This window comes from Podarcis erhardii (assembly GCF_964252035.2).
Source record: "Podarcis erhardii genome assembly, chromosome: 8".
Classification (NCBI taxonomy): Eukaryota; Metazoa; Chordata; class Lepidosauria; order Squamata; family Lacertidae; genus Podarcis; species Podarcis erhardii.
Window position 1 is genome coordinate 83,650,018 of NC_138499.1, and position 12,220 is coordinate 83,662,237.

The 12,220-nt window shown below is 47.9% G+C and overlaps 1 protein-coding gene across 1 annotated transcript; it reads left to right on the forward strand.

The window, feature by feature from the left end:
• Positions 1 to 4,317: 4,317 nt before the first annotated feature.
• IRX1 (iroquois homeobox 1) lies at positions 4,318 to 10,742 on the forward strand. Its single transcript, XM_081872799.1, has 4 exons — positions 4,318 to 5,166; positions 7,979 to 8,984; positions 9,894 to 9,966; positions 10,306 to 10,742. The coding sequence occupies exons 1-4, from the start codon at positions 4,882 to 4,884 to the stop codon at positions 10,334 to 10,336; spliced, it is 1,395 nt and encodes a 464-aa protein (XP_081728925.1). The 5' UTR covers positions 4,318 to 4,881; the 3' UTR covers positions 10,337 to 10,742.
• The last annotated feature ends 1,478 nt before the right edge of the window (positions 10,743 to 12,220 follow it).

A 12,220-nucleotide genomic window follows, 5' to 3' on the forward strand; every position in this document is an offset into this window, starting at 1 on the left:
TAAATTAGACTTAACTAGACTCAGAGACTTTTTGGAGGGGTGGGGCGAATTTCGCAAAATCGTCACCTCCATGGGATGATGATGATTATGATAGTAATAATAATAGTAATAATAGTAATATAATATAATATAATATAAAATCAGGAGGAAAATATATCTAGAAAAAAATACCGCGCGCGTGGTCCCCAGGCCCAAAAGCGAAAAGTCAATACCAGAGGCGCTTCTGGCTCCCAGTGGTTTTAGCAGTGCGGAGAAGGCGCATGGGCTTAACTCTGCTCCTGAAACCAATACTGACTTCCATTAGGCTGGATGGTGCTTTAGGTTTTCGCGAGCCAGACTTAGTTCCCGCCTGGAAGTGCTCAGCCCACAAATCACCCGCGTGTTGCATGGCGTGAAAATAGGGCGGCGGGGGGGGGGGGCGGGCGGATTGGGAATGGCAAGGCAGGCGCGCTTCCGTTTCCTCTCCCATCCCAGTCCCTGCTGGGGATGGTGTCCCTTTCGCCATCGCTGCTAGACACCACCTCATCGCCACCCGCCTTTGCAAGCCTTCACAAACCCCTCCCTTTCCCAGCGGTTTATCACTGCCACCTCCAGCCCTGCACGCCGGCAGCAGGTTATCACAACTGCCAGCTCAATCTTGGCTGGCGTCTTCCGCCGTCCTTGGCAAAGCAGGGCTCCCTGCGGTGGAGCAGCCGCTCTGGAAAACATCTGGAGAAGATCAGAATCACCGCGTGGATTTTATTTTATTTTTTAATTTAGCAAAATGGGTATTATAAAACAATCCTCTGCGCACATCAGTCCCGTCAGACACCTTCTAGTCATTCCTAGGACTCCCCCTGCTTAGGTAAAATTCGACCAAGCAGCGACCCCTAGGCCTGGATTTACATGGTTTATCGAACCCTTGCCGGAAATACATTTCTTAATTCGTTTTGTTTTAGTTATTTGTTGGTGGCATGCTGTCTGAACCCCCGGGGGGGGGGGGCGGTTGAACCAAATAATTGGACAGGTCCCTTAAGTCCACAGCAGAACCATCCTTTCTTTCTGCGCGTCATGGCTACCTCTCCATTCTCAGAATTCGAGATTTCTTAATTTGAGGGAGATGCCCGGGTAGTGGTTTTGAGAGGAGCTCCGGTGAAAAGCTGAACAAAAAAATCCCCATTCATTTCGATGGGGGAAACAGACAGAAGCGGGCCCTCGACAAGAGAGCGAACCCCGCTGGACTTAGCACCCACCCTCCTTTCCGAATCCGCGCGCCCAGGATCCGGCTGCTCCGCGCGCCCCTTGGCCTGGATCGAGCCCCCTACTCGCTTGCCGCCGCCGCCTCCTCACCTCTCTCATCCGTTACCCGGAGAGAATTTTCCGGGTGAGAGAAATATAGTCCCCTCCCTCCCTCTCTCGAACCTTGAAACTTCATTTTATTTTCTCGTCGTCCCCCCCCCCCCAATCTAGGTGTGCCTCCCCCGCTACAGTCCCGATTTATACTAGCACGTCACGGGAACGTGGCCAAATTGTCCCCGGGGGATCGGGCCATCTTTGCAGTAGGGGAGTGTGTCTGTGCGCGCGGAATTTGGAGGGGGGGGGTTGGGAATCGATTTGTATGTCCAAACTGGATTCACTCCGCATCAAGAGCTAAAAATCTTCGGTTGGCAAATCCAGGGCACCTTAATGTCACGCTTACAACGGTTCCGGATGCTTCATGGAACTTTTTAAAAGCTCCATTGAATTTAATGGGAGTTCAGCATATGCGTCCATCTCCCCATCGGAGTGCTTCATCTGCGTTGGAAATTTGCTGATTCTCTTGTCAATAATAATAATAATAATAATAATAATAATAATAATAATAATAATAATACCAACGATCCAGCCACGTTTAATTCTCATTTATTTCCTTGAGAGGAAGTGGAGCAATCCATTGAAATGAACGAGACCTGGAAGAGTTTCGCGGTGGCTGCCTCCAGACTTTTCTTTCTTTCTCCCAATGGATTTTGACAGTTGAGAGATCAGGGTCCCTGGATGAAGGAGGTGGGGCGGGGGGAGGTTCCAGCAAATTCGTAAGGGGGAAAAGGTCGTGAGAATGGAGGACAGCAGGACTAAGAAAATGCGCTGCGTTTGGTTTTCTTCTTAGAAGCCCCCGTGTCATGGCAAACAGTCTATCCTGCTTCCTGACAAATATACCCGTATGATCCACGTGTTTCGCTACACCCGTTTGTTGCATTCACAATTTGCATTGTTAGGTGTACAATGTAAACTGGCCGGGGGGCGGGGTTAGGTAACGTCTGAACAGGACCTGAGAGGCCAAGGATTGCCCACAAAAGAATGGCTGGTGTTTGGAATACATATAGGATGGCAAAAGAGGGTGATGAGGAAGAAAACACAGCATCTGAAATATTAATTAAATTACCCAAGAAGACAAAACAATTGCCAATATCCCAGTATATTGTTAACACTTTTTGTTTGTTTGTTTGTTTGTTTGGGGAGGGTAATGAAACCAGTTTCATCACCAGAAGTAAATCTGACAGTGCAGAGAAGGCTGCTCTGTGTTGTCATTTTATATTTTGAATTTATATCGGCGTGCTTTTATGGATGTAAGCCGCCTTGGGAGCCGGGAGCCCCTCAGAGGTCTGAAAGGCGGAGCATAGAGTCACAAATATATCTTGGGTGCAGCGTTCGTTGAGCTTCACGGCATTTAAAATCTAAGAGAAGTGAGTGAGCGTTGCTTTCTTGCTACTTCTCGATGGCTGGAAAACCGACGCACAAAAGAATTGCAAGTCTGGCGAACTGAACGGGAATTACGTCCGAGCAAACGTGGGCCGTAGCTCTTCCTCTGCTACTTGATGGTGGTTATTGTGCTTTTTGAACAACTAGACATCGGTTAGACGACCTGCCGGCGAAGGGTGGGCGGCGCCTCGCGGGGTCTCCTTTCACCCTAACCCGGGAGGCGCAAGGAAGCCTCTCCAAAGGCAGCGTGCGCGGCCAGCCATGCCGGTTAGGCTCCAACCGTCGGAGAAAGAGCGGCAAGAAGACCAGGGGAACTGTACTGGAAGGCACGCCTGGCGACCGCCAGAGAAAGGGGGATCAGGGGAGCCTTCAAACCGGAGCTCAGCCGTAGCAAGTTCACGCCGTGGCCGGACAAGCGCCGGCAGCGCGCCCTGAGACGAAGCAAATGGCCTGACCTGCTCATCCGAAATCAACATCTCAGGGTGTGTTTCAAAACTCAGTTGTATTTTCAGATACAGTGGCGTAGCGTGGGTTGTCAGCACCCGGGGCAAGGCAAGTAATTTGCGCCCCCTAACCCGTGGATTTGCGCCCCCTAACCCTAACCCCCAGATGTTGCGCCCGGTGCGGCCGGGCCCCCCTGCACCCCCCACGCTACGCCACTGTTCAGATATATTGCTTTATACCCCCCAGAGGATCGTCTAAATATGGGCGCACTTCCCTGCGCTCCTTTACAAAGAGCCACAGCAAAAGTCAGGGCAAGAATTGCCTTATATCCCCCCCCCCACTAAAAACCAAAACTAAAACAAAAAAAGGAAGAGTGGGGGCTACTAACAGAATCTTCCACTCCCCCCTCCAACTTGGGAAGATGAAAAGGACTATAAAAAGTTTTATTTGATGAGAACTCGGAAGGGAGACCTTAATTGTCTTAGGGGGGTGTCATATATTGTGAATATTTCTTAATATGAGTCTATTTGTGAAGCCTAAGCTGACACAAAGGGATGGTGGATCTGGAGTGGTTTCGTTCTGAGCGTGTGTGGTGTTTGTGCAGGTTGCTGTAATTAAAGAACACACAAATATATATATACACACACACACGCTCACACATGCACATGGGGGAAATTACTGGGACGTTGTAAGCAGACTAGGTCCATCCTCTACAAAATAGAGGATAAAGGAAAGAAAAGGGGGAAAGTCCCATTCGCTGGCTGGGCCACTCGCTCTCCAAATAGTCCCCGAGCTGAGGAGGATCCCGTGCTAATGGTGGGAAAAGACCAATCCCCTTGATTTTCCTTTCTTTTTTTTATGAAGGGGGCACACCGAGGCTGCAAAACAGCAAAACCCCAATGTTGGACAGCTGTAAAATCGTGTAGACAGGTTGTCATACAGCAGCGGGGTTTTTTTCCCTGAAAGTAGCCCATTGCTAAACATTAAATACACACACACACACCAAACAAAAAACAAAAAAAAACCACAGTATAGAGAGACACACACACACACACACACACACACACACACACACACATCAAGGCAAAGTGGCCCGGGCAGGATTGCTTAACCACGTGCTCCTCTGACGGGGGGTTAGGACGGGACGGGGGTGGGCGGGGCTTGGCGCTCAAGTGGGTGCCAATCAAAGCATCAACTTCAAATTGTATCTGAAAGATCAGCCGAGGACCTTAGGGCAGGCGCATCAGTCGGAGCTCAATTGTTGATCAGATCACATCTAAGGGATTTAGGAGCACAGGCGAGCCGAGAGTTGAGGAAAGACGCCCCACCGAGTCCATCCACACGCGCTGCCGCTGTCTCCTCCTCCTTCCTCCTCCTTCCTCCTCCTCCTCCTCTTCCACATGCAGATGACAAGATCCGTCTGAGAGAGCGAGCGAGAAGGCGAGAAAAGAAAGCACAGCCCGGAAAGAAAAAATACCCAGACGGGGGCTCTTCTCTCCGCCCGGCAGCTGGAGAAGGAGAGAAGGCAGGCAGGCAGGGGAGCGCAGTCGACAGCTAGCTAGCGAGCCAGCCAGCCAGCCAGCCATCCCGGGCTCTCCCGCGCCGTCCCAGACCCGGCTTGCCCGCCCGCCGAGCGCCGCTGCCCCGTCCGCTTCGACTTCTGGCTCCGTGTCGCCCCGTCGGCGGTGCGTCTCGCTCCTCCTCGCCTGCACGCCCGGGATGTCCTTCCCGCAGCTGGGCTACCCGCAGTACCTCAGCGCCAGCCAGGCCGTGTACGGCGGCAGCGACCGGCCCGGGGTGCTGGCGGCCGCCGCCGCCGCTGCCGCCGCCGCCGCCGCCGCTTCGGGCCGTCCAGGGGGCGCGGAGCTCAGCAGCGGCTCCACCGCCGCCGTCACCTCGGTGCTGGGCATGTACGCCGCGGCGGCCGCGGCCGGGCCTTACAGCGCGCCCAACTACAGCGCCTTCTTGCCCTACACCGCAGACCTCAGCCTCTTCTCGCAGATGGTGAGTTCGCATCCGACGGGGCGGGCCGCGGGAGGGAAAGGGCGCCCCGGGGAAAACGCTTCCCCCAAGGCCCTAGGCTGCTGGGCGCAGGATTGGGAGGGCCGGAGGAGCTGCCTCGTGGCCCGCTGGAGCGCGACGCGCCGGCAGCTTTTCTTCCGAGGGCTCCCAGGGCGAAGGGCTGCGCAGGCTTTTCTCGTCTCCTTAGGGGCCGCAGCGAGTGCACCCCCCACCCGTCCATTATTATTTGCTTCCAACCCCATCCGGAGAGGAAACAAACTCCACCGGTGACTCCGACCGCCGGTTATTTTTCTCGCTCGCTCCTTCTCCAGTTGCAGCCTCGGGCTGGAGGCGCCCTCGCCTCGCCGACCCGCCGCCGGAGCCGCTTGCCGCGGGAAGTTTCCAAGGTTTTAATTAATTTGCAGCAATTAAAGCGCGGTTAAGAGAGGAGGCGCGGAACAGCGCCGAGGCTCCCCCCCCCAAAAAAATTCTCCAAACAAACCCGGCGCGCGTTTGCCCTCCCTTGGTCCCAGATTTCTTTTCTTAGCGGGTTCGCCGTATGATTTTTCTTTCGATCCCACGAACTTGAGCGGAAAAACGGAGTTGTTCCTTTGGGCTCCCTGCCCCCCCTTCACCTCCCCCGCAATATTTATCCACGATTGCAAATCCCTCCGGATTCTCCCCGCTTTCAGAACGGCACATTGATAAACTATGGAAATGATTCTTGGGATATTGTTTTAAATTCAACAAGCAGGGTATTAGTATTGCTGTGGTTTCGGGTTTTGTGGTGGAAATATTTTAAGGGCATTTTACGCAGACTTGGTTAACTTATTTGTTTCGTTTTACATATTTTACATATTTCTGTTCGGAATGTAAATGCTAACAGAGAATCAGTAACGATTTTCCAAGAAGTAATTTCAGCAGGATTCACAGGGGGGATTTTGCTATCATAGCAGCAACAATAACAAACAAATACCTTATCAAAATTAAGGCAAGGCAAGAAACACGTCCTATTATGGTTTTGTTTTTTAAACCATGCTTGTGTTTTACATAGGGGTGTGTTTCTTTGTGGTTTGTGCAGATTGTGGTAAGTTTATTCAGAATAAGTAAATTTATTTGGTAAGGATATACCCTACTTCCCTACAAAATAAATATGTTGGGGTTAGTTGTAGTTTTTTGTTTATTTATTCGTTGTTTTTAAAAAATAGGAATTATTTTTTGCCAGTTGAAATTACAAAAATAAATCATATGCTAAGGTATATGGAATGATTGGAATAATATAGGAAAATGAGAGGCTGAAAATGAGCTCTCTCCATTCTCACTTATTCTATGCCAGTAAATGAAGAGTAGAAGCAGTAATGATTTTCAAGTAGCTACTTCAAAAGAATTCCCAACAGGGGAATACAAAATTTATCATTTCAGCCACAAGAACAAAAATCGCTCAACGAGATAAAGGGAGTGTAACAAGCATGCCCGGATAGAGTTATTATTAAATATTACATTTTGCCCTTTCCAGATGGTGTATATACATTGTTTTTTCTCTTACATTTTCTCTTGTGAGCTTGCTCCAAATAAATCCAGTTCTTTGCAAAAGTGTATCAGGCTTTTTCACTCAAATGGCTTTTTTTACGCACACATTTAAAGCAAGCAAACAAAACCTTGCAGGTCACCAGAAAAAAAAATTAAATCTATCTTTAAAATAGGACAGATTAAATGACTGGCCACCAATAAGATGAAAAGCAGAAAATTCTTTTGACTGAAAGGAGGGGGGGAAATGCTACTCATAGGTCGCTTTGCAACCTTTGCTCCCATCAGCAGTTCCTAGAAAGCAGGGCTCAGTTCTAAACAGGTGCCTAGACTTTGAGGAAGTTTGAGGAATTGAGTCATAAAAGTGTGTGTGTGTGTGCGCGCAATTTGCAGTAATAATGAGGCCTAATGAGGTTGTTAGAAAGATAAAATGTTATTTACCAAAACACCTGATGGGCTAATTTGACTTCACTGTGTTTTACTGCTGATGATAAAAAGTATATTGATTGAAAATAAATCACCTCTGCTAAAGGCTTGCAAAAAGGAGGGTAAAAGGTGTTTTGTCCTCTGAGGAGGAAAGGATTATTGAGGAAGGCAGGGATACACATATCCCAAATAGAAAGGTCTCTCTCTCTCTCTCATGCTACCAAGAGCACCATGAGACTCTCAACTATATGGACAAAAGCCAACTAAAGTTTAGCATTTGAAAGTCCCACTGTGTGGGTGCCTCTTCTCTCCTGAAATAAGTGAGCTTTAATGTGCTTAACTCTGGCTTGGCTTGGCTTGTGCCTTGTCGCTGCCTGTACAGTGTTAAGAGGGGATTCAGAGCGCAATCCCTCTCTCTCTCTCTCTCTCTCTCTCTCTCTCTCTCTCTCTCTTTCCCATCACTTCTCTTTTGTGAAGCCCCTCTTTAAAGTGCTGCTGGAGCTGGGCAGGAATCTGCCCTGCTGTCTGTTGCACCAGACATGCCCCAGAAGCCTGTGATGCACTGATATTATCTTTCTCGATGTGGGTCAGTGCTCCTTTAAGGGTGCCTGCTTATTTTTAACAGCACAATAAATATTGGCTCTTGGATGCAGGCTTGGAAAATGAGGCTGGATCAGGGAGTGATGGCACTTTTTGATTATTCTTTTAGCTTGGTGCAAAGAGACCTCTCTCCCTCCCTACCCACCCTCTGGAAAACCATTTGGGAAAGCTCCCGATTTAAAACAGAAAGGCAGGGCTTGTGCAATGGGAGGACCTGACCTCACTCTCTGTTTCTTTTTTGGCTTCTCTGAATGTGTTGCAGGGCTCCCAGTATGAACTGAAGGACAATCCTGGGGTCCATCCTGCGACTTTTGCTGCTCATACCACCCCTGGTTATTATCCATATGGACAGTTCCAGTATGGGGACCCAGGGAGGCCCAAGAACGCAACCCGGGAGAGCACCAGCACCTTAAAGGCCTGGCTGAATGAGCACCGCAAGAACCCCTACCCCACCAAAGGCGAGAAGATCATGCTGGCGATCATCACCAAGATGACCCTCACGCAGGTCTCCACCTGGTTTGCCAACGCCAGGAGGAGGCTCAAGAAGGAGAACAAGGTCACTTGGGGATCGCGGAGCAAGGACCAAGACGACGGGAACCTCTTTGGGAGTGACAATGAGGGGGACCCTGAGAAGAATGAAGATGATGAAGAGATTGACCTGGAGAGTATTGACATAGACAAGATCGACGAGAACGACGGGGAACAGAGCAATGAGGAGGAGGAAGAGAAGGTAGAGCTTCTACGACAAAGCAGCGAGGAAGAGCATTTGGAGAAGGAGAAGGCCTTGACGCTGTCAGGCCCTGAAGGACTTAAACCCAAAGAGGCCCTGTCCCTGGTGAAGGAGGCCTCGGACAATCCCACCCGAATCCTCAGCCCCAGTAGGCAAAATACTCTACAAGGCCCACTTCACAACAAGCCCAAGATCTGGTCTTTGGCAGAGACGGCCACCAGCCCAGATGGGGCCCTCAGCAAGCCAACTCCTCCTTCACCCCCCGCCCAGGTTAATCACACCTCTTCCCAGCTCCAGCACCCGGCTTTCCTCCCCAGCCATGGACTGTACACCTGCCAGATTGGCAAATTTCACAACTGGACAAACGGGGCGTTTCTCACCCAGAGTTCCTTGTTAAACGTGAGGTCCTTTTTGGGAGTTAATCACCACCATGCTGCTCACCACAACCACCACCTTCAGGTCCAGCAGCAGCCCCCCTCGGTGTTAACAGCTCTTAGCACTGAAAAGTCTTCAGAGAGGACGAGCCCCAAACACATAGGTAATGTGAACAATGGAGAGAGAAGGATACTTGGCGGGTGGGCTGTTTGTTGTGTACTTGAAGGTAAGTCCCACGGAGTTGGGACTTAACTCCGTTAGCCTGATCCAGATTGGGAGGGGGTCCCAAAAAGCCTTTTGTAGGCCTTGACTGGAGCTATAGCTTATTGATGGTCAGGTAGCTTTTGAAACCCTCCTGCTCTTTCTAAGGGTGGTGATGGAGACACAGTCCCTAGTGTATAAAATATAAGACTCTTCCAAGAAGACTCTTGATACCTTGAACTACTCATAGTTTTGCAACCGTTTTCCGGTTTCCTTATTTATTTTGACTTCTGTAAAGAGGATGGCAGGGCAGACACATCAGTCCAGATGATGCATGTTGACCCAGGAGTAAGATTCTGTGAGTTCAGTGGGACTTCCTCTACTTTCCCCTTGGGGAGAAACAAAACAATCATGAAATTCCTTAGGATCCCAACCTGTCTTCCCCCCTCATTTTATTCAACTTTTATCAATAGTGGGTGATACACAGTAAAACAAAGAAGAAGTAATGACTTAACATTTATGTTACACTTTTGGATGGTTCAAAGCTCATTTTCTTAACAATCCGTACAACAACCCTGTAAGGTTGCTGTGGGCTATAGTGCTGATGGAGAGCAGAGGAAGCTGACTGTTTTGCTTAAGGCCACCTTGAGTTCATGGCAGAGGCCAGATTGGAACAGAGGGCTTTCTGGTTCACAGCTCAGTCACTCAGCCACGGCATTACACCATGAGGTGAGGGGAGAGAAGGAAGGAACATGACATGAAACTTGCAGATATGGCGGAGTCATTTTATTGCATGTTTGTCTCTCTGTATAAGCAAACTTTGCTAAGACATTTCCTCCCCTCTCCCTTTCTTCTTTTCTTTCCTCATCAGAAAGAGAAAACGTACCAAGAACCGACTCTCCACCTCAGCAGTTAAAATCTCCCTTTCAGCCTGTCCGGGACAAGTGAGTTCTTGTTCACTGAAATTTACTTAAAGGAAAGAAAGTGCTTGGATAACACAGACTAATCCAAGCACACCCTCATTATCATAAATCAAAGCAACAATCAAGCAATTTTGTAAAGCTTTTCAAAGTGGCATAAACTTACAGACCATATACTTTAGCTTGAAAGTTTGGGGTGTGCTTTTTAAAAAGAAACTGAATCCCCCCCCAGCCGCCGCCCCCAATGTCACCGTTGCATTTCTATTGTGTAAAAATATATATTCCTAGTCTGTTCCCTAATGCAGATGGGCGAGCGTAGCTGAGCTTTCACTGATAGATGGTTCTGTCTTTTCTTTCCAACAGCTCTTTGACTCAGCAAGAGGGAACATCGTGAATTTTAACAGCTCTCCCTTCTGCTTGATTAAATGGCGTGTTCTCTCCCCCCCCCTTTTTTTTGGTGGAAAAGAAAATTTCACAGACTGGTCTAAAGGACAAAACAAAAAAAAGTGGAAATTATCTAAATGACTCCCACCAATCTCATTTTTGCAATAAGGTGGTATCAATCCCATTTCAAAAATATATATATCCCAACTCCTCAACCTGGACTTTCCCCTTTTCCTTTATTCCATTTTCAGAGCGTGTAATTCTAACCACGATTGGATTATTGGTTTTGGTAAAGATTTCTCATGTGTTTGTGTTATTTTTTTTTCTGTATATAAAGTGATTTCGAATTGTAAATAATGCCACAGCAAAAACTTGTCTAAATCGTATATTTTTGTCTAATAAACAAAATGAAATTATGAACTCTCCCTGGACAAATGAGTCTTGGTGTTGCTCAAAATGCTTCTTGACAAGGCTTTCAATATTCGTAGGACTGCAAGTATTAATTGATTTAGGTTGGTAGGTTAATCAACTAAACCTTTGGCTGATTAATCCTGGGAGAAGTGGCTGAGCCTGATTTGAAATCATTGGGCCTATGAGTGAATTCTTGCTTCTTTTTGAGAGTACTTTGATTCTAGTGTGTTGCTGTGATAGAAAGGAACGAGAAAGAATAATCTAGAGAGATTTCCTTCCAACACAGAATGATAGCTTTTAATGTATAAAAATGCTAAGTTATTTCAAATATATATTTGTTCTGAAAATTCAGGAACATGCAGATATCTCTGAATCATTGAATCAATTGTTTAAAAAGGCAGATGATAAAGGGGCTAAAAATTCTTTAAATGCTTATGAAAATTTCCAGTGAATTGCACCTTATTTATTTGCACATTTATTAATTTTTTTGCCTTGATCCTGGGAGGGAAATATCCTGTCTCATATTGAGCTCACGCCAATCTGTATTTTTATACTATATTTATTATTAACATTATGCACAATGCCCACACTAGCTTGGCTGCCTGCAAATTTCTTGCTATTTTGCTAGCTGGGAATGAACTCTTTCTCTGATGAGAAAGATTGTTGTTTTCCATCTCTTAAGGGGAGGATAGGACAGATTGCAGCGCAATACTTTCCCAAAACAGGCCTGGTGTCCAACTGGTCTGTGTATTCCCAACTAGTAAGTAAATCTCCACTCGGAAGTATTGGGATAGGTACGGAAGGAAGGAAGGTGTTTTCTCTTTGGTTGTGAGGAGGAAAAACTGAGGTCCAGCAAATAAACTGGGGCTGCAGGGATTGAGTTTCTATGTCGAGCGGGCCGTTGGGATCCCCCCCTCCCCTCTTTATGTGGAGTTTCGGTCGAGATCCTTGTAGCAAGTGGAGAAAAAAGAGATTTATTTTTTTTAAAGTCACCAGCCTGTCCGGCAAGAAGAGAGGAGGAGCGCTATGGTCTCCATCCCTCTGCTTCAGGAGGAAAAAAAGGAGACGAGAGCTTCTCAAAGCTCGGCTAATCTCTCCAAGAGCAGCCCTTGAAAAAAGTTGCAATATTTTTCGAGTGGCTTCTACACGCACCTCTCTCTTTCAGCCCCCCCCCCCGGACTTTCCTCCCCTTCCTAAATGAGAATGCTAAATGAGCATTGAGGTGCTAATCAGATACCAGATGGTTGTTGACGGTGGAAAATGGAAAGAAGCAGCTGGGGAAGTCATTAAAAAATCATGCTGGAGACAGCCTATCCGAGCTGCGCCATCCTCGGAGCAGGACTTGTCGGAAACCAGGACGAGATTTGAAATCAAATATTAATAAATTCCCCATCAAGGGTGACAATATTGATCTGGTCCCCCCCACCTTTTTCTTTCTCTCTTTCTCCTCCACTCCCTTTTCTTTAACTGCAATAGCACTGAA

Coding starts and splice junctions, on each gene's coding strand:
- IRX1 (XM_081872799.1), top strand. CDS start 4,882: ATGTCCTTCCCGCAGCTGGGCTACCCGCAGTACCTCAGCGCCAGCCAG. Junction 5,167..7,978: donor TCAGCCTCTTCTCGCAGATG/GTGAGTTCGCAT, acceptor AATGTGTTGCAG/GGCTCCCAGTATGAACTGAA. Junction 8,985..9,893: donor GACGAGCCCCAAACACATAG/GTAATGTGAACA, acceptor TTTCCTCATCAG/AAAGAGAAAACGTACCAAGA.